A 23,499-nucleotide genomic window follows, 5' to 3' on the forward strand; every position below is an offset into this window, starting at 1 on the left:
CTCTGAACCACTGCACCACCAGGGAAGCCCTCAAGGTCTATTTGATTCAAGCCTGACTTGCCTACTCAAAGGAACGCTTTTGGGAGATTTTCAAAAGAAAATGTTGTCACAGCAAACAAGTGCAAAGGACTTTCAAATACTCTTTTTAAAATGAAACTACCATTTAAGCACTTTATTTTCTACACAAAAGACAGCTTAGAATTTGTTGAAACAAAAGATCCTGAAGATAAACCAAATCTAGGGGCTTCCCTGGTGGCGCAGTGGTTGAGAATCTGCCTGCTAATGCAGAGGACACGGGTTCGAGCCCTGGTCTGGGAGGATCCCACATGCCGCGGAGCAACTAGACTCGTGAGCCACAACTACTGAGCCTGCGCGTCTGGAGCCTGTGCTCCGCAACGAGAGGTCATGATAGTGAGAGGCCCGCGCACCACGATTAAGAGTGGCCCCCGCTTGCCACAACTAGAGAAAGCCCTCGCACAGAAACGAAGACCCAATACAGCAAAAATTAATTAATTAATCAATAAACTCCAACCCCCAACATCTTCTTTAAAAAAAAAAAAAAAGATAAACTAAGTCTAAAGTTTCGGCATGCATTGAGTATATTAATATAGTCCCTGAATAGTTTGACGTATTTCATTTTTATTAAAGTTGATCACAATTCCTACTTCAAGATATTCCATCACTTAAGGGAAAAGAAAAGAATTACAGCTGCTGGTAGGGAGTACAAGTTGAATTAATGCAAATTTTAGGAAAAGGATTGAAAATATTTTTCATAAGACAGGCATCTAACAAGATAAATATGTGAGCTTCTTATACTATGTTACCAAAAGGAAAAAGTCCCTGAAAATTTCTTCCATATAAAAATTCAAGATGAAAACGATCAAAGCCATGTAAACGCAGAATGAACATCAGCGTTTTTGAGAATTAGTAACCTAATCCTGCAAAGGAAATATTAAAAATGTAACATAATAAGACAAATAGCACCTTTTTAAAAATCAAGTTATCTAAAATGTAAGTTTGCAAAACTATTCTGCGCTACAAATCTCCACATGAAATCATTTGAAAAGGAGGTAGTAACACAAAACAAGCAATTCTGGAAAGTGTAAAGTTACATGCTGATTGTAAATGCAAAGAATACAGAATAATTAAAGCCAAAATGACACCTACATATCTACAGCAGGCCCAAAGTTCCCTTTCTTTTAAAGTCACACATTTAATAGTGTCTCTAAAACAGGCCAGCAAAGCAGCTTACCTTAATATAAGGGGGAAAATTTTAAGGACATTTTTAAGAATTAAAACATTTTTAGAACTAAAGCATTAGTAGATTATCTTCAGTGTATCTTTCTATTCAACCCGTGGACAGAAGCTTTACCATAAGATTTTTGCTATTCAATGGAATTCAGAATAAACGGAGTCTATTTCAGATCATACCCTAAAACGTTTTGTTGCCTAAGTACCACAAAGGGATTGTCACAAGATGATTTTTTATTAGATGATTCCACGGTATAGAGCAGCCTTTTTCAGCCAGAGTTCTGAATGTAACAGACACAGTGTTACCATCAGATTCAATGTTACTATGTTTTCTTACAAGTGAGGCCAAGTATGTACATACATTCTTTCTAATCCCTTAAAATCCTTACAATTGAAAAGCTTGACCTTGAGTAGTTAATTCAAATAAAAATAAACTTGCTTAGGAGTATAATTTCAGTGGCCTAAACATATTTCCAAAGAATATTTTCCAACTGTGACACATACTTGAATATTTTGGGCTTTTTATATGACTACTTTATCTAGATCAAAAGATTTACCATAGCAAACTATGTCTATGTTTCCAAAAATTGTTATTAATCAAAAATGCTACCTTATAACTTAAGAGAAATAGACCTTGGGTTCAAGAAATGCTAATACATTATTAACAGTTATTATAATTCTGTATTTAGTTTCATTTATAAATATCACTGGCAGGCATCATAATATTAAATCATTAAACTAATTTCTAAATATTGATTTCAAAAGCTTTGAACATATGTTGCAAAAAAAATTTAGTAACACTTATTTTTAGTTTAAAAACTAACAAAAGTTGTTTTTCCAGGTAATACACCCAATTATTTGTTTTTATGATCATCACCGACCCAGGAGTTGATAATAAACACTTGCATAGTTCTTGGAGAAAACGGACCTGGCACAATCTGAAGGCAAATATTGGCAAATACCGCATGTCCCGTTATAGTTGAAGAAATAACACAATCCGCGATCTTTCATGAAGCTGTTTATTCTTATTATTAAAACTTGGACTCAAGTAATCCTGGTTATTCTGGAAAAGGCACCTTGTTGTAGGGATCATTTAATCATCCTTTTCGACAATCACCTCTCCGTGAAGCACCTTTCTTCTCTGACGTAACATATGAAAGTAGAGTTGTGGGAACACTTAATTGAAAAAAGAAAACAGAGAAGGTAAGCTATGGTTGGAAATCTTTTATACTTGAAACCTCTTAAACATGGCGGCCTTTGAAAGCAAGCACATCATATACAGTTGCTACCACCCCCTAATATTTACAGGGTTCAGGGTAAGTGTACAAAGGGAGGGCCACATACCAGATGCCTAAATATTTTAATGCCATCAACTGTCAGTCTCTTCAGCAAACCTAAATATTTTGATAAATCTCTCTTCATAATGACCTGGAAGGCCATGTCTGAATTTAGAATTCTATAACTCTTCGGAACACCGTGCCAGAACAGTGCTGCACACGGAAAGCTGTCCCACCCGGCCCCTTCGCTCCACTCCATCGGCTGTCCTGTACCATGAGAGGTCTCGTGAACATCTGTGTGGATGTCCAAGGCCGCACAGCCCAGCTGCATCCACCCCCCTCACAAACAGCTGCCCCCTGATCTCAGGGATGTGTACACAGGTAACGGTGCTATAACCCCCAGGAGAACAGACTGGGGAAGAGAGCTATGCAGTCTAGATGCGTGCTCAGTGCCATCTGGGTTGCAAATTCCATGGTCCCGGGTTTCCAGGATGTGATCTGAAGGAAGGGGGTCCTGTGTGGAGTGGTGACCAGCAGTGAGCCAGGACATGGCCCTCTATCTAAAACTGGGCCCAGAGCAAAACCCCTCTTGGCTGGGCATAAGGGTGGTCTGGTACACACACAAATATATATGTATTAGGTCAGTTAGACAAATGGTCATCCACCCTGTCAAAGTTGGAGAATGATTTTGAGCCAATTTGAACGAGTACTTTAAGTTATAGGGTAAATGTTGGTGCATGAACAAATTAACATCAGCTACAAACAATACAAGTATACAAATACCTCTGAAAACGAACAGAATAGCCAAAACTAATTAACCTAATGACAAAACAAGCTTTGAATATTTTGCTTAGGCAAAACTGTGGGTAACTACTTCTTGAACTTAGCTCAAATGGAGCCAACATGCATAAAAGATTTTATTTTTTTATTTAGGTATCCAACCTTCAGTAATGTAACCGTCATATTATACCTAAGGGCCTAAATATATTCAGGCCATATAGACTTAAAGCGATTTTTGCAAATACTTCTATAACATCTTGAGTAGTTTAGTAGAAGTATGGGCTTGAGTTCAAACCTTGATCTTATTCACTAGCTGAGTGATTTTTAAAGCAATTCACTTAACCTCTCTAATCTCTAATGGCCCCATCGATAAATGAGAACTAAAAGAACTTCTTTTGAGCACTAAGTGCTCAAAATGTACTTTTATACTTGTAATTAGCAAAGGATTTCATAAGCAAAGTAGAATTAGTTGCTATTACTACTAATACTAATAATCAGGTGAAAACACCCCCCTGGCTGGCTGATCCTCCAGCAGGTGGGGCTCTCAGGTAACTAACAGCCTCCTAAACTGAGAAGCAGCTACTGGCAAAGGCTGGTCTTCATAGGACACCTGAAAATGCACAGTCACAAGTTACTGGTTTGATGGTTTCAAACCATGATCTCTTGGGCCCTGGGTTTCCACAGAGATGCCTCAGTGGCTGTGAGGAAAAAAAGGCAACCCAAGACCTGAACCTGTAACTATGATAGGACAGGTCTGGCTCTGCTCCAGACCTCCAACATTCACTAGATGTTGCGCAAAGCAGGGGAAGAAACAAGTGTCATAGGCACACCACCCCCGAGCCCTCCTGCACTGGCCCTGGTGGATAATCGGAGGAGTCAGGCTGAGATGGGAGAAGATGAGGGGAATAAAATCACTATATGACCATCAAGGCAATTTTGATTTTGGAAAAGCTTAAAAGTTGGAGGTCCCAAGGAAGTGGCCAAATTTTACGTTCATCCTCTTTAGATGAAATTATTTCACATTGCATCAATGTCGATTTTAGATTCTATAAACATTTCTCATTTCTCTGACCCCAGAGTCTCTAACTTTACTGAGGAGGGCAAACAACAGCTTTGCTTTATCTACATATTTCCTGCTAGTGATTATCAAAATCTGACCTAAAAATATACCATTTGGATTTAAATGAAATGACTAGAGTCTCACCAATGCATTGCAACTATGGAAAGGTGAGGAGAAATTAGTGGAAAGACTGAGTTATTCAAAATATTTTAAGAAAAGCAGCTTTTTTATTATTTTCTAGTACACAGGGCAACACACATAAGACTAACAAGTACTCCTGGATGATCTTTCCAAGTATGTGCTTAATGAATAGAAATGACCTTAGATTTTCTTGGATAAAATGTTCATGTTCAGATACATAATTCTAAATGCTTTCAAAGAGTTCACTGCAGGCTTTATCTTTTCTTTAAAAACATAAATCATACTAAGCTTATTTTTAAGTGATTTTGAGAAGGCAATCATTTGTGTGTTAATTTACTTACCTTTTTTTCTCACAACTCACCCTTCAGTTATTTGAAATTATGAATACATGTGGCATTGAACGGAGGTTTTGATGTATTTTTAAGACATTATTTTTCCTTGTTTATTAATCTGGCATCTTATGACATCTTTTGAAAAACTTTGACAGCATATGCTAAATCAAAGTATAATACTAATAGAGACATACTTACATGGTATATACGAGGCCATGGTTATAAGAAGAAAATAATAGTAGTCAAAAGAGACATTGTATTTATTGGGAAGTCTTATTGAGAACATTCCTGTTTTCTTTACATATGGTAAGGCAGCGTATATTGTAAGAAGTTCACCAGCAACTCCAACAGGATATAAGATGATAAAAAAATTGTATCTGGAGAAAGAAAAACCTGACAATTATTTTCTAGAATAATTATTGGATTTTATATCATGATTCTTTTGCTACTACTTTATTTAAGCTTAAAAATTCTCCTTTCTATACATACTTATATTAACCTCACGTAACAAGGTTAATTTTTTTTCACTTTAATCATTTGCTTATTAATTTAATTATCATCGCTTTTTTTTCTTATAGTAGTTTTCATTTTAAGTGGCAAGATCTTAATAAAGTAAGAAGTCAACTTACTTTACAGAATTGAAATAACAATAGATTTTAAAGTCAGTGACTGATTGATGCAGTTTTTAAAGTATAATAAAGTATACAAGTATTATAACTATTCTAGTGTATTGTAAAGTAAATGTAAGCATTGTAAGGCATTGTAAAAGTAACTGCTTTGACACCTGGAATCATACTGATTTTTTTTTCCCTGCAGCTAGTCATTTGTTGATCAAATGCTGTGTTTTTAAAAAAGACCAGTTATGATCCTAATTTTATATCTAAATCTTGAAATTGCCAAAGTCGTTGTTTGGAGACATTTGGAAAACGTTTTGTGGTTACTAATTAAAAGAACGACTGTTTTAGAAAACTGATAAAACCACCTGAAGCATCAGTAACTACTAACGAACATACTGCCTAAAACTGTTTTCATGACAAAACAAGGAAGACAGGTCGTTTCCTGAATTTGCTCATTAAAGGAATAGTCAGCTTGCTTAAAAGAGAGCTGAGAGAGTTCTAGTCAAAATCCAAGTCACAGTTTGTTCGTTTGCATTGCGGAGCACCCTCCGACACAGAGCGGGGCCAGCATCACTTCCACCTACAGTTAGAGGAACACTGCACAAGTGTCCACTAGTGGACCCGCAGGACAGCCTCAAGCGCCCAAGGTAATGACATTTCTTAAGAGTTTCCTTATTCCTATGTGCCAAGGATATGCAAGGACAAGAGAGGACAGAGGGGGGCAGAATTATTTGCCAAAATAGATGAACTGGTAAAGAAAGAAAATGATCCTTCTACTGCCCCTCTGTGTCCCCTCCTTGCCTTGTGCATGCCGCCTGCTTCCTCATCAGCCTGGTGTAGTTATGTGTGTATTATTTAAATCAATTTTTTCCAACCTCGATTTCCTACCTCAATTTAAAAGTACATAACTGAGCATTTTATATTCCCTTCTTAAGTAAGACATTCAAACCTCTTAAATTTTTTTTTTAACTTTATGTGACTTTCAGATAATTTTTTTGGGGGTAAGATTGTTCTTTACTTTATTTATTTTTTTTTTTTTAATTTTTTTTTTGCGGTACGAGGGCCTCTCACTGTTGTGGCCTCTCCCGTTGCGGAGCACAGGCTCCGGACGCGCAGGCTCAGCGGCCATGGCTCATGGGCCCAGCCGCTCCGCGGCACGTGTGATCCTCCCGGACCGGGGCACAAACCCGTGTCCCCTGAATCAGCAGGCGGACTCCCAACCACTGCACCACCAGGGAAGCCCAAGATTGTTCTTTAACTGAAAAAATATCACACTAAGTATAAACTAGGTTAAAGCCTTAAAGACGTGATTATTTTTAATGAAATGGGAAAAAATTCCACAATTTATTTGACTTTACTTGCACTTTGAAAAGGCTCTATGTCACCAACTCTCTAAGTTCTGATGGCAGCATGACAGATTTAACTACTTATTCAGAAAGAGACGTGATGTTTCCTTACAGATTCCCAATTGTCATCAAAAATTTTCTGAAGGGACTGCTTTTTTGAAATTAAAATGGAAATCAATATGAAAACATAACATTATGCATTTATCTATTCAGTGGGTTTTTCTAGGAACATGTCTGGCAGATAAATAGAATCAAAGTATATTCAAACCATCACAGCAGGGCAACTCTATAAATAAGAAGCCATTTTTAAGCTTTACTTGAGAATAGCTTCAACACTGGAACATAAATATAAATGTTATTTTAGGTTATTTAATGGGGTTGGCAAATACACAGCTGGTTGGGATCTTTAAGATTCTTGACATGAAACATAATTATTCACGATTATGTTTAACTGACGTGATGTGTTATGTTAACATGTGCATTTCAAAGTTGAAAGATTTTATAGTAACCTGTTTAACATTAAGGCAATTGACAAAGGATTTCTAACAGCAAATTTAAACATGCAATGGTAGAGTTTGGAAATTTTCCAGAAATTCAAGACATGCAAATGCATTCTAAAAGGCGGGCAAAGCATTAGAGACCATTATCTCCCGCAAACAAATTTTATAAATACAGCAAATAAAAAGAGACCATATTATGAATTAGTATTTTCAAAGGTGCTAGAAGTCTGAAAGACGGAGGTCATTCAAAATGGCATGAGATGCATTCTGGGATTAGAATCCAGCTACATTCCAAACTGCCAATTTTGCCAAACGCTTATAAATGGTAGTGCAACCTTCTTATGACAGACGAAACGTTTAAGCTCCAACTATAATTTTGAAGTATTTTGTCATATTCAAAATGGTAAGCCACAAATATCTAAAAAAGAGCTAGAGAATATAAAAACGTTTGAAAGGGTATATAGTATAATTAAGAGTGATAATCCTTTGTAGGGGGAATATAGACAATTTAAAAGGTTTTTATTCTTTTAGGTTATTTATATATACTAATTTATTATATTTGAACATGTATAATATGAGTTATTAAAAAAGGAGTAATTAATAAAAAATGTTAGGCTTTTTGTATAAGGGGAGCAAAAACAAGTCTGACACTAGTTATGAATTACCTTTATAAGCTAGCTATGAATTAATACAAATATCAGAGTTTTAAAAAATAATGGAAATACGGATATTACATTGTTTTTAATATCACAAAGCAGTATTTATAGCATCAGAAAACTGGGAATAATCTAAATTCTAGCAATATAGAACTGAGTCAGTCATACTATGGAATATTATGCAGCATTAAGATTTAGAGAGCTAGATCTAAATGGACCTGTACTGACTTAAAAAAAGATCTCCAGTATATAAACAAAAATCAAGTATCGTATCCTATTTATGTTTTTTTTTTTTTTTAAAGAAGATGTTGGGGGTAGTTTATTTATTTATTTTTGCTGTGTTGGGTCTTCATTTCTGTGCGAGGGCTTTCTCTAGTTGTGGCAAGCGGGGGCCACTCTTCATCGCGGTGCGCAGGCCTCTCACTATCGCGGCCTCTCTTGTTGTGTAGCACAGGCTCCAGATGCGCAGGCTCAGTAGTTGTGGCTCACGGGCCTAGTTGCTCCGCGGCATGTGGGATCCTCCCAGACCAGGGCTCAAACCCATGTCCCCTGCATTAACAGGCAGATTCTCAACCACTGCACCACCAGGGAAGCCCCTATTTATGTTTTTAAAAACTCACATCTGTGTGTTCACATTGCTGTTATTAAAACAAAGTCTGATGGTAAACTCCCAACTTTCTCTCTCCAAGGAAAGGGAGTGGGGCTCACGTAGGAGTACAAACAGGAACTTTCCACGTTTATTCTATATACTAAAACTATTTGAGATTTTTTCACAATGAAAGCATATTACTTTTGTAGCTTAATAAAAATTTTGACACATGAAGATACTGTCAAATTCTTTTATTCTACCTATGTGGGATACCTATCTATATATCTATCTATCTACCTACATATCTTATCTATCTTATCTACCGTATCTATCTATCTAATTTACCTATCTACATAGACATATATGGGATAGACGTTTCTTAACCCAACTGCTCCCCTGCATTTCTTACCACCTGGCATTTCTCACACCTGTTAGTTGTTGTATTTTCTGTCCCTTCCATCTTGAGAGGACAGAGATTTTGTTGCACTCACACCTGCACCTCAGGTATGCAGTAGGTACACAGCATATGTCATTGTTATTATTGTTATTTCAACTCTAAGTGCAACATGGAGAATGAAATGAACAAATCTATGCTGGTTTGTGATTTGTTCTCCAAAGGGCACAAATAATAAGTTGTTTTTATAATAACTTTGTAAAATACCAGCTGCTCAAAGAACGCATACTTTAAAAAGGACGGAACATCTTCTGCTTTAAAAACTGTTGCTTTGGGAGGGCTATGTTTAGAACCCTTGAAATATAAATTTTGTCCTCATAACAAACAATACAATTTCAAATAAGGGTGACTTTTTTGTTTGTTTGTTGTTGTTCTGGCCGTGCCATGCGGCATGGAGGATCTTAGTTCCCCGAGTTCCCTGACTGGGGATCGAACCCATGCCCCCTGCAACGGAAGCAAGGAGTCTTAACCACTGGACCGCCAGGGAAGTCTCTAAGGGTGACTTTTTAAAATGTCTGTCTCTGCTACTTTATACACACACAAGAAAGTTGACATTGTATATATAAGATACTAAAACTTGTGGATACTAGGTGGAATATTAAAGTAATTTAAATCAATAACTGATTGATGTAAGGGCCACTTTTAGCAATTACAAGAACAGTATGTATTTAATTCAATGAAAGTCTGTCGTGTTAAAATAATGTCTATGCACTGGAAGTTTCAAATAATTTCTTTAATATGCATTTTGTTACTAAAGCTTGCCTATTTTAAAAGTTTATTTTTAGTGTTTTAGCTTATTTTCCTAACTTTGTTTTGTAGAATAAAAACCTTGTGAGTTGTCAAAAAAAAAAAATTTAAGTCAATCAAACAAAATGCCATATTTTTGGCCAAGAGTTGATTTAACGTAATTCCAAAGATGTATATCTTGCTTTCAAGGAAAAATGAATGACCGACTCAGAGGCTAAGGACACTAACGTAGTTTGTCTGGCATTGCTTTCACTCAAGATATATGTTAATATGATTGTTGCCTGGTCATTAAGTTAAGCTTTTAGAATGCAAGGTATAACACTGCTGATTTCAAAAACAGCAGCCTCCTGGCAACACAGGGCTAAGACACACATTTTAATTCTCTGTGTTAGCTCAGCACACAAAACACGCACGCGCAGGACCGAGAGCAACTAAACTGCAAGACATCGTCGCCACCTGGCCCATTTAACGAAGTATGGCAAGTGGTCCAGAAGACTGAATGTGTAGAAGGAATAGCGAGTGATCTCTGTCACCGTCCACGCGGCCAGAAAAAGCACCACACTCTCCTCATTCTGGATCTGCAGAATTACAGAGAAAGCCACAGCGTTGTTTAACCTTGAACTTCTTTCTCCACGAAGATATTTTCTGTTTATTATTTGGTACGTGCCTTTTATTATAACGGAGAGCTAGGGTTAGACAGATGCAATACAGAAAACGCAATGCAGTCACCATTAATAAGTCTTTACAAACACGCGATTTAAATGTGCTCTAAGCACAGGAATGGTCACATTTCTATTGGGTTCTCTGTCTCACCCTTCACTCTAGCCAATAACTCAACCATCCCAGGACAACATCAGCCCCTCAAAACCAGTCTGGGAACAATCTGACCCTCGGACTTTCTGTTGGTCGTCAAATCACACCCATCCTACTGCAGCACTAACTCCCGAATCTGCCCACTCACTGCAGCCCTGCTACCACGGTGTCAATTTAGGACCTGATCACCTCTCATGCAGAATGCTGTCACAGCCCCCTATGCAGTGTCCACTTCAGAGGTGGACGTTTTCTCTTAAAAGCAAAACACAGAAGCAAACCAACAGAAACAAAATTGGAAGGTGCTAGTCCCAGGATTTAAAAGCTTCATGGCTTCCCCACTGCTTAACAGGAGGAAAGGGTAAAACCCTCCCACCTGAGCATGATGTTCAAGGATCTTTACAGCTGGAGCTCAGAAATCTTGACTTCTTGTGCAACGACTCAACCCCACCCCCAGCTCTCTCTGGGGACACAAAACTTTGTATTATTTCCAGAATATGCTCTGAATGTGTCTTAACACACGCCATTCCCTCTAATTATCAATAGAATGCTCCTCCCTTTTCATTTTTAATAAATTTATTTATTTATTTTTGGCTGTGTTGGGTCTTCGTTGCAGTGCGCGGGCTTCTCATCGCGGTGGCCTCTCTTGTTGCAGAGCACGGGCTCTAGGTGCGTGGGCTTCAGTAGTTGTGGCCCGCGGGCTCTAGAGCGCAGGCTCAGCAGTTGTGGCTCGTGGGCTCTAGAGTGCAGGCTCAGTAGTTGTGGCCCGCGGGCTCAGTAGTTGTGGCCTGCAGGCTCCAGAGCACAGGCTCAGTAGTTGTGGCGCACGGGCTTAGTTGCTCCGTGGCATGTGGGATCTTCCCAGACCAGGGCTCGAACCCGTGTCCCCTGCATTGGCAGGTGGATTCTTAACCACTGCGCCACCAGGGAAGTCCCTGAATGCTCCTCCCTTTATCAATACTTCCCATGGGAAACCCTTTCTCACCTTTAAGATCCAGCTAACCACCACGGCCTCTGGAAAACTTGTCCCAAACCCCTTCCTCTCACCCTGAGCAGTTACGTGCTCCCCTTCCTTGTTCTCACAGTACTGTGTTCATATCTGTGTTATAACACTTGCCAATTTCTATCAGGATTTGTCTGCCAAATGCTTGTATATCTACAGCACTCAGCTGATACACTCCTTCCTCGGGGAAGCCTTCCTTCACTCCCTAAGTCAGGCCAAGTCTGCCGGTTACTGCAATCCACACTGGCCTCTTGTTTCAAAGCACTAACACTAGTAAAATCAAACAATTATTTCTGCAACAACTTGTGCACCATCTCTCCCAATTCCAGGCTCCATGAGGTGGGAACCATACGTGTATTATAAATAGCCAGATTCCCGGCACAGCGTCAGGAACAGAATAGGCGCGTAATTCATACTTGTTGAATGACTCAACATCTGTAGGGCTGCCCCCTACTCCCTGATGGTCAGTACCCCTGACAGCTGAGACTGACTTATTCATTTCTGTAAATCCCAAAGTAAGCACAGTGCCAGGGGTATAGAATGCACTCAATACATGCTGGTTGAATTAATTAAAGATGGGTGGAAAGATGTCCATGAGATACCACTGTTGGAGAAGATTAAATAGTAAAACCAAGGAAGAGATTTTCTGTAATATAAAAAAGAGGCGAAAGGGATAAATTGGAAGACTGGGATGGACACATACATACCACTATATATAAAATAGATAACTAATAAGGATCTACTGTATAGCACAGGGAACTCTACCCAATACTCTGTAATGGCCTATATGGGAAAAGAATCTTAAAAAAAAAAGAGTGGATAGGGACTTCCCTGCTGGTGCAGTGGTTAAGAATCGCCTGCCAATGCAGGGGACACGGGTTGCAGCCCTGGTCCGGGAAGATTCCACATGCCACGAAGCAGCTAAGCCCATGCGCCACAACTACTGAGCCTGCGCTCTAGAGCCTGCGAGCCACAACTACTGAGCCCATGCGCCACAACTACTGAAGTCTGCGCTTCTAGAGCCTGTGCTCCGTAACAAGAGAAGCCACCGCAATGAGAAGCCCGTGCACCGCAACAAAGAGTAGCCCCCACTCGCTGCAACTAGAGAAAGCCCGCGTGCAGCAACGAAGACCCAACGCAGCCTAAAATAAAAAAATTTTTTTAAATTGGAAAACCCCAATTTATATGGCTATAAAAATGCCAATTTTTGGTTTTGCTGGTGTTTCAAAGCCATTCTACGAACGCACTAAGTCAATGTACAATCACACTTACATCCAAACCCAACCTTTCTTTGGCCAAGGGTTCTGCTTCCTGAAACACAGTTAACACTTTGGATTCCTATTAATAAGAAAGCTTTCCCGCAGGCTCAAGTAGACAAAGTGTTGTGTCACTTACTGGTTTTATACTGTGAGTAACGAGCCACACCATAAAGATTCTTGAACTCACTTGGACCCCAGCCACAAGCACAGAAGTAGGCACAATTCCTTAAAGAAAAAAACAAGTCAACCACTGCCCGAAATGCCATCTATGCCAAACATAAAAATTAAATCAAAAACTCACCAATTAAACAGTGGACTATCTGTAAGCAAACACACAAAAAATCACATGTCAATAGCATACAACATAAAATAAATTCCTGTCATCGTTGGTTTTAAATGCATCTGTAGGGAGTACATAATCAGCAAAATAAGGCTAATTTTGCTCCACTGATATATTTTCAAATAAATATGGCAGTGACAGATAAACAGCGTCGTTGAAAACTTACCTCAAGCAAGGCAAATGTCTGGAAAAATTTAAGTGTCTTCTGAATACTTCTATATAAACCTTTGTGTGTTCCTTTTTCCATATAAAAACGTACCATGGCAATAGCTAGTACCAGCCACCTAGAGAAAGTAAAAGCATTTTATAAAATTCTGTCACAACGAATTCCACTGACTCCTGTAAGGAAATGTCATAATTTATACAGTAATAACATGTATGTGTTATTATGCTCTCAGTTCATTATTCTATTTTAAAAACCCATAGGAAGAAATGACAAACATCGTTTTTACATCGACTCTTCAAGGGAATAAAGAGAACATACTCGAGATCAACTACATACAAATGTCAAACACTGTGCATTGCATTTTTGGTCTCAGCAGATAAACTGACGGACTGAAGGAATAGGTTTCTGTACCAAAAATGAAGTTATTATAAAGCATTTAATAATTATATAAAAATTTGAGGTAAAAAGCTGTGTGTGTATAAATATGTATTTTATACAAACATATAGTATATATTTATATGTAATTATAGGTAAAAATTTTGAATGAGAATCATTAATTAACACTTTTATCATTTTCTCTAAATAAAAACAATTGTGGTACCACAGAAGGGACACATATAGAAGGTCAGACATAAGCCTGCTTTTAAACAGTGTGTTTTAAAACTAGTGGTTACCAAGGGGGCGAGAGCAGGGGGGAGGGGCAAGACAGGAGCAGGTGGTTAAGAGATACAAACTAGTATGTATAAAATCAATAAGCAACTAGGATATATTGTACAGCACAGGGAAATATAGACATTGTTTCCTAATAACTTCAAGTAGAGTATATTCTACAAAAATACTGAATCTCTATGTTGCACACCTGAATTGACTATACTTCAATTGAAAAAAAAGTTTGTTTTCGAAAAAGAAAAAATACATATGTCCCCTCCCCCCTTTTAACTTACACTTGTACATTAAATATAGTTGCTGTGAATTAATGGCACTTAAAAACAGAAGCTACACCTGTGGAGACCACCTTTGTCACCCGGGTACTCAATCTCCAAGAGTCACTGATGAGAGGTAATGTTTTTTTCCAGTTTCCTTTGCAATTACAAAAGCACTTTGAAGTTTAAAAAAGTTGCGTCTCCTGTAACTTTTAAAACTCCTTAATAATACACCCATGGAAATGAATAGCTACCCCAGGCTTTTGAAAACAGTGGTCTCCAAAGTGTCTAGTTAAATGAATTTATGAACTATAAAATTTATAATAATTTTATACAGTTTTAACTTTTTAATTAAAGAGAACTCAATAAAATAGACAAATGGCTTAAAGGTGCCTGCAAAGAAACGAGCGACTGAGTGGGGGTGAAAATGCAGACTCAATCAAACAGCAAGAAAATGGCAGAGAGGCACCTCAGCCCTGGGAATCTCTTCTCCTCAGCACACCATGAGGTTAAAAACAATGACCTTTAGTGAGATATGACAAGGAATCAGGCAAGTGCCGGAAACTACCACAAAGACCTTTGAAATGTATAAGTATTAAGGATAATAACAACAATGATAATGATAGGTACACTTTCAGAATGCTTTCAATGTTCCAGACACTGTCTTATATGCATATTTAGTATATTAATATTTCTTCCTCACAATAACCCCATGAGGTAGCGACTACTACTATCCTATTTCACTGCTGTGGAAATAGGCAGAAAGGGCCCTATAGCCAGTCAGCTGGGACCTCAACTCACCACTCATCTCACAGTCTACGCTCTTGAACTACTCTGCTGTACTGGTCTGGCTCTAAGCATATACTGTGCCTTGGGATATTAGCTAATCATAATAATTCATGTATTTAAATTATAAGTAATTTTTAAAGTTATACAGAATGTTATGCTCAAATATTTTAACTGATAGTAGTACGCTATCAAGAAAGTTTGAAAGCCACTGTTTTATACGAAACAATCACCATGCAGAGATATCTTGCGACTTACCCTAAGGCTCAGAGTAAGTAAGTTAATGGTGGAGGTCTCCTAACCCTCACTGCTCTTCCCTTCCTACTGCACCATGGCTTTTACTGGATTCACCTCACAGTTCCATCCCGCATTAGAGCCAACACTCAACCCTGTGCTGGGATAATCTGAGTGTGCTAATCTGGATAATGTTTTAGGTACCTTCCAGGTTTAAAATGTTCTGATTTCATTATCCTCAATTCCAAGTCCTTACACTACTTCTAACAAGAAAACAAAAAGTTTAATGTTTTCATTCACATTTTCCCATATACTTGTCTTTTCTTTTAGACAAATCCAAATCAGATTTTTACCAAAGACCGATTTAAGAGGTAACTGTTAACCTACCAAAGAATTCATCAAAAGATTAATTTAGATGGCAAGTTTTCTACATTTTTAAAGGCATGATATAAAAATCCATGCATTTTAACAGTATAACAAATTTTACTGTTTTCCCATAGGCGGCAGTATTGTACCAACTAGTACAGTATAACAATACTATCCCCACTCACCTGTTGGAAATAAAAGAAATTAACACTCTGGGGTTAGAAAGGACCATGGAACTATCTATACTAACCTCTCATCTGTTTTTTGGTAAATATGGCCAGGAACTCATCTGAACTAACCCGTGCTCACTTCCTAAGCCCCCCCCCCACCCAATCACAAAGGGTGAGAATCAAAGTCTCTCTTGAGGGCTCTACATTCAGCTAACGTTGGGTTTCCTCTATCCGTCAGTTTAGTAACTGTAATTTTAAAAATTTCCCAAAGTGACAGGAGTGTCTACAATTAGGAATTCTTTTTTGGACAGTTTTTTTTTAAAAAAATGCCAGACCTAATGATTGCCTAAATATGAACCCAAATAGACACTATCAGTCCTTGACAAAACACTCTCTTTGGAAAATATAAACATGTGTTCCGCATGTAGGTTTCTCACTTGCTTAATTCATTTATTCATTCATTCATCTTCAGGATCAATACAGGACAGGTACTGTGCGAGGTGCTGGGGAATTAGGGATAAACAAGACATAGTTCTGGCCTCAAGGAAATCTTAAGTTACTAAGTGGAGACAGAACACTGCAGCAACGAAAGAGATGTGGCATAACTTCCTAAACACCTTCTAACACTCACTAAATGCCTTCTTCTCATGCCACTATGGCTACAATTACCCTGAAAAATCTTACTGAAGGTGGAGCTCTTCTAGCTGCCTTCTGGGGCTTCTTTTTCTCCTCAGATTTCTTGGAGACCACCTGCTTTTTGAAGAACTTGGTTATCTACACCTATACTTTTTTTTCTTAATTTCAACACCGCTTTAAAAATTTTTTTACAACTTCAAACATATACAAAGGTATAGAGAATGAGTGGTACGATGAACCCCCATTTGCCCACTGCCCTGCTTCAACCAGTATCATCTTATTAACAGTCTTGTTTCATCCAAACCTCTATTCACTTCTTTCCCCACAAGCCTTCCTCCCTGATTATTGTGAATCAAATCTCATACATCCTATAATATGATTCATAAATGCTTAATTATGTATCTCTAAAAGGTTTATTTTTCATAAACATAACCAAAACACCACTACCCCATGTGAAGAACTGAACAATAACTTCTTCAATCACAAAACTTAGAGTCAAGATACAAATGTCCTTAACTGTCTCATAATTTTTTAAAATCATGATTGAAATAAGATTCATACATTGCAATTAGTTGCTATGTGTTTTATGACTCTTTTAAATCTATAGGTTTCACCTCCTTCCATCCATCCTCATCTCTCCTCCCCTCTTTCTCATGAAATTTATCTGTTGAAGACCCTGAGTGGTTCCTGCAGAGTTACCCGTGGTCTGGGTTTTGCTAACTGGATACCCCCATGTCATTTATTATGTTCTTCTGGCCTCCGTATTTCCTGTGAGTGCTTAGTTAGTTCTAAAGGATTGATCAGACAGATTCACGTTCAAGGTTAATTTCTCCGTTGTGTTGCGTACTTCCCCAGGGAGCCCAAAATTTCTGGCTGTCCCTCTTCGTTGTGATGTTAGCACCGATGGTCATTATCCACATCCATTATTTCGGCAGTTACTGAGAAATGATGATGTTCTGATTTTATCGCGTCTTTTTTTTTTTTTTTTTTTTGCGGTAAGCGGGCCTCTCACTGCTGTGGCCTCTCCCGTTACGGAGCACAGGCTCCAGACGCGCAGGCTCAGCGGCCATGGCTCACGGGCCCAGCCGCTCCGCGGCATGTGGGATCTTCCCGGACCGGGCACGAACTCGTGTCCCCGGCATCGGCAGGCGGACTCTCAACCACTGCGCCACCAGGGAAGCCCCGGAGATGATCTTTGACGTTCATACAATCCATACTTCTGTGTGGTGTTCACTGACAACTCTAAACTTCCTTTCCTAGACTACGTGCAGACTCGTTTAGTAGCCAACATGTGTTTCAATTTATCACACATAAGGCTCTCATGCCAACAGAGTTAAGCTGAAAGGTTCATAAAAGAAAAAAGCCAGATAAACTGGACTTCGGTAAGATTAGGACCTTCTGCTCTTTGAGAGACATTGTGAAGAGAATGAAAAAGCAAGCCATACCTGATAGAAAATATTTACAAATCACATATCTGATAAAGGACTTGTATCCAGACTATATAAAGAACTTTCAAAATTCAATAGCTGAAAATCAAACAACAAACCCATAAAAAATGGGCAAAAGATTTAAACAGACCCTATACCAAAAAAAGGTACACAACTGGTAAGTAAACCCATGAAGATGCTCAGGGTCATTAGTCACTAGGGAAATGCAAATTAAAATCACAGTAACACAATACACCACTTAGAAGGTATAAAATTAGGACGACTGACCACACCAAGTGCCGATGAGGATATGTGGCAACCAGAAAGCTCATTCACTGCCCGTGGGGATGTACTGTACAACCACTCTGAAGAAAGTTTGGCAGTTTTATAAGAAACCAGCAATGTGACTACCCTATGACCCAGCCATTCTACTCATAGGTATTTACCCAAGGACAATGAAAGCGTGGGTCCACACAAGACTTGCATACAGACGCTCACCACGGCATCTGTCATAGCCCCAAACTGCAAAGAACCCAAACGTCCATCCACGGATGAAGGAGAAACAAGCTGTGGTAGGTTCATACGTGGATCCACCTACCTCAGGAATAAAATATATGTCTGTTACTCAACACTTAAAGAAATGTACGTGCCTGAACCTTGGGTCTGGTGCTCTGCTAATGCAGGCTATGTACACTGTGAGGATATCTTAAATAGTTTCCTTCTGCATGACGTGCATTTTTCAATTCACCACTAGGGGTAGGAATTATCCTTTCTAAACACCCACTGTGTGCCCAGCACCCTGCCGACCACTTCATATCCACTATTTCTTAATTCCTTGTAATAACCTAGCAAAGTAGTTGCTTTGCTACCCTGACCGATGAGAAAACCCAGGGTCAGAGAGGTTATGGAACTTACCTAAGGTCACCCAGCTAAAAAGGAGTGAAAACATAACCTTCAATGAACACCTTCCTGTACTGTTTACAGGTTAAAATCCAAACGTGTTAGCGAGGCATGTAAGGGCTGTGCAGTGAGCCAGGCTCCCTTCCTTTCCCAGCCTACATTGCAGGCCCGCTTGCTGTCACCCCAACCGCACGTCAGCATGAGCTGTTCCCTAACTCCTGCTCTTTCCTCATCCCCGCCGCTCAGTTGGAATGCGATGGTCCCCCTCCCCCGCCCAAAGCTTTCTCTGATCCTCCCTACCTGTCTGACTTGACACCTCTGCGGAACACTTACTTCATCCTGTCTTTTATTGCAATCTACAAATGCCCCAGGTAGCACTTCTACAAGGACAGGGCCCAAAATATTTAGCTTTTGTCTCTCGCTTGACCTAGGATAACGCACTAACACATGTGGGCTTCAAAAGTGTTTGTAGCAAAGCAAAAGAATTAAAAGAGAGAAAGAGAGAGAGAGAGAGAGAGAGAAACGCTCACTTTCCTAGTCAAGCATCTGTTGTGAGCAAGTACAATAAAAATCCTCACATCCTTTAAATTACATTATTACTTAATTAAATTAATTACATCCTGTAGTTCTACTCCAGGAATTCATCCTAAACAACTAATTCAAGAGAAACAAATTAAAGTAAAACATCATTAGAGGCATGATTTAGTCCATTACTGTACCTTAACTCTATTCCCTCTTATGTAACCATGAAAGAGTGTAATTATGAAAACTATGTAGAAATATTTGGTGAAACAGTGAGTGAAAACAGAAAATATCCTACACAGCAGATACTGTAACTACAGTACCCTATAATGTGCATTCATTCACTCAACAACTATTTCTTGAGTGCTTCACGGAGCTGACACTGTTACAGGACGACGCAGACAATAAGCAACAGAACCAATCAGTAGAATTCATTGTACAGTTATACGGTAATAAGTACGATAGAGAAAAATTAAGCAGGCAAGGGGGATAAGGAGTGTCTGTGTGCGGTTTTTGCTATTTGAATGAAGATAGCCACGAAGGCCTCCCTGAGAATGGAGATTTGAGTAAAAATCTGAAGGAAGTAACTCACGTGAGCGATAACAAGGAGAAATGAAAGGCCATGCTAAGCTTATAGAATTAGGCAAGTTCTTTTCTACATTTATGTAAAATTTTAATTCTTAAATATTATTTTGATTGTTTTCAAGACGATTACAAAAAAATGAATAAACCCTCCAAAGTTCTGCTAAAAGAGAAAAACAGAACAAGCAAATGAACAAAAGAACCTTTGCATTAGCAGATGTAAACCAGTATATAGAGAGGATGGATAAACAACAGGGTCCCTCTGCCCCAACCCTCCAATTAAATCGGGAGGCTTTCTTGCATCTCATGCCTATTTCCAGAATTAATCTCACTTGGAATATCTACCCCCTACATATGCAAATCCTATCCCTTCTTCAAATCTCAACACGTTTAGAAAGCCCCCAAAGAGTTAATTATATGGATTATTCCATTTCCATTCCCCTTGCCTTTTTTTTTTTACATCTTTATTGGAGTATAATTGCTTTACAATGGTGTGTTAGTTTCTGCTTTACAACAAAGTGAATCAGTTATACATATACATATGTTCCCATATCTCTTCCCTCTTGCGTCTCCCTCCCTCCCACCCTCCCTATCCCACCCCTTGGCAAGGGACCTTCTCAACATAGGCAGGGAGACAAACAACTTTCGGGGAAGCAGTAATTTGCTGAGCCAGGGAGGAAGGTTAGGAATGAAGTGTGAGAACACAGCTGAGAGCACATTTAATTATACTTCAGGTCGGGTGAGAGACCCAGAAAACTTCAGAGGCGGCTTGGCTAGAAGTCACAGCAGAAACACGGGGATTATTACCCAAAGGATGAGCAGCCTGAGCGAAGACGGAGAGAGCCATGAAGATAAAACTGCATGGTGTTTGAGGGCAGAGTTAGTTACAGTAGACTTCAAAAGCAATAAAACTGGAAAGAGGAAATCAGGGAGATATCGCAAAGGTCCTTGAACGACAGACAGCCTAAATCCCTTCCACAACAGTGGAGGCAATGCGGGGTGGGGGGGTGGGGGGGTCACCGAAGGCTTTAAACTGGAGTTATGCATTGACTTCCATTTTTTGAAAAGGTACCTCGGCCTTCAAAAGGGAGAGTGGCCTGGAAAGGAAAGGCACAAGACCAGTTAATAAATGGTGGGCGTCCCCAAAGTGTTTATTAACTGGATGAGACTAGCACAGAGGACAGAGGATATTTTCAGCCTCCAGGGTATCTAAAGGCTGCAGCACACAGTGGGTACTCCATTGTTCTCCAGTAGCTTTGACTCTATTAGTTTTCCCTTTCAAGATTATAAAATTTAGTGAAGTGGAAAGAAGTAGCACGGCTCTGGATTCAGACTGTGCCGAAATCCAAGTCTGACACTTGCTGGTTTGGGGAACCTGAGCAAGTGACTTCACCTATTTGTGCCTCGGTTTTCTAGTCTATCAAATGTAATATCATGCACCCCTCACAGGACTGCAGAGGACCAGAAATGACATAGTACACCTAGAGTGACTGACACAGTGCCTAGCGCACAGTGAATCCTCAATAGATACCAATATTTTCATTAACTGTATTTGGTATTAAGCACATAATAAGTACTCAGTAGTGTCAAATCATTTATTAAATCTTTATCAATCACATTTTTCTATAAGCCCTAGAGAAAGTTAAAGGTATTAAACGTTTCCCCAGATTTGTATAGATTAATAATACTTCATGTGATAACGGGAAAATAACTTTTTTAAACGGCAACGCCATTGAGAAACGCAAGAGCATTTTCCCATCCGGTTTTGAAAAGCGGTCGACACAAGTCACTGTGACAGCTCTTTGCAAAGAGACAGTCATTGTGTAACCTTAACTTGTAAGTCGTACTCAAAGCCACAAATAAAAGTACGGGGTATCAGTCATGGAGCCAACAAGATGCTGGACACGAGTGCTATGCTCCGATCCGGCAGGGTTTTTAGAAAACCGTCCCAAGTAAGAAGCTCTCGAGAGCACTATTACTTAAAAAACAAAACAAAACAACAGCAAAAAAACCCGTAGCGACACGAACAGTTAGGAACACTCTGCCCAACCATCGGCGGCACGAGGACGCACTCCAGGGGCCGGCGGCCGAGGACGCAGGTCTGGGCCCCCGGCCAGACGGCTCCGGGCTCCGGGGTGGCGGGACCCCGGCGTTTCTCCAGCTGCAGCAGCAGCGGCGCCCGCGGCGGCCGGGCCGGAGCCGCCTCCCCGGCGGGGCGGCCCCGCATTCCTGCCCGGGTCTATACTTAACCTCCGGCCCGCGCCCCGCTGCCGCAGCGCACGCCGTGCACCGTATTAGGCAATGCCCCGCGAGCAGGGCCCCGGCGCCCCTGGCCCCCCCGACCACGCTCCATTCAAGCCCGGCGGCGGCTGCAACGCCCCTCCCCCACGGCCACCGCGCCGCGCGCCGCCCCCGCGCCGCGACCACCCCGCCTCCGGGCGCGCCCCCCGGCCCGCCGGCGCCCGGAGCGCGGAACGCCAAGGGGCGGCGGCGCGAGGAGGGCCCCTCGGGGCGCACGTACCCCGCGGTCATGGCGATGTTGTAGAAGGTGAGCCAAGCGGTGGCCAGCAAGCCCCGGCGCCTCCTCTTGCCCGCGGCCTCCCTCTCCTCGCTGGCCTCCGAGGCGCCGCCGTTGGTGCCGTCCTCCTCGCTGGACGCCATGGTGGCCGCGCAGCCGGGGGACGTGGACGAGAGGGGTAGGGGAGCGGGAGGGGTCCGGCCGAGCGCGCCGCTGAAGCGCCGCCGCCCGCTGCCGCCGCCGCCGCCTCCGTCAGGCGCCCCATGTGCCGCGCGTAGGAGCCTCGGCGCCGCCAGCGCGGCCGCCCGCAGGGGGAGGAGAGGGCGTCCCGGGCCACCGCCCCGCCCCCGGCCCGCGGGAGCGCGCGCCGCGCGGGGACCCGGCCGCCGGTCCTGGGCGAGGGGGCGCGCGGGGGTCCCGGGAGCCCCTGGGTGCGAGCTCAAGCTCTGCTCTCGGGGAAACCCATCCGCCTCGCCAGCTGGGGAAGCCTCCTCTTGGAGACAGCCCGGGCGTCTTGGCGCAGACTACGGGCGCCTTGCTAGTTAGTGCCTTGAGCCGAAACGCACCTGGACTTGGCGTGGCCCTTCCCCGCCCAGACTTCTGTAAGATGGTTTCTGGAGGTGGAGAGAGGCCGTGGGATCCTCCCGCCAAAGACTCATTCTTCAGAGCTTCTGGGGAGGAAGCGCCAACTTTTCATACCGTTTCACTTATCCCAGCCGGCGAAGCAGGCATGGGTCGGGGGGTGGAATAGGCGTGCCTCACCTGCGTGGATTCCACTGGAGCCAGTGTTGTGTGGGCGTTCATTGCACTGCAGCGCGGGACGCTGGATGTTAGAGGGAAACTGGAGGAAATAGGACGTGACAAGATACCAAAGGAGAAAAGTTTGCGCAGACAGAGGCAACCTACGGGTGGAAAGCTAGCAAGAGCCCTTCCCTTAAGAAACGTAGTATCCCACTGTTATGCACTCTGTGTCTCCTTTTTTTAAAATCTTCTTCCAGATACACATGCTTTCTCCTAACAGTTATTTCCTCTTTCCCCTTAAAGCACACAGTTAAGAAGGCAGGCTCTGGAGTCAGATGACTGGAATTCAAACCCCAAATTCCAGGC

At 41.1% G+C, this 23,499-nt stretch overlaps 1 protein-coding gene across 1 annotated transcript; it reads right to left on the minus strand.

The window, feature by feature from the left end:
* Nucleotides 1-2,252: 2,252 nt before the first annotated feature.
* On the minus strand, nt 2,253-22,657 carry HACD1 (3-hydroxyacyl-CoA dehydratase 1; the record flags this gene model as incomplete). The annotated part of the gene is given in 8 exon segments (XM_082648009.1): nt 2,253-2,427; nt 5,040-5,218; nt 10,207-10,328; nt 12,959-13,047; nt 13,124-13,142; nt 13,329-13,446; nt 22,396-22,588; nt 22,591-22,657. Coding segments are annotated over 8 exon segments (870 nt in total). The 3' UTR covers nt 2,253-2,344.
* Between the last annotated feature and the right edge of the window lie 842 nt (nt 22,658-23,499).

Source organism: Grampus griseus, assembly GCF_964374135.1.
Source record: "Grampus griseus genome assembly, chromosome: 2".
NCBI classification, from domain to species: Eukaryota; Metazoa; Chordata; class Mammalia; order Artiodactyla; family Delphinidae; genus Grampus; species Grampus griseus.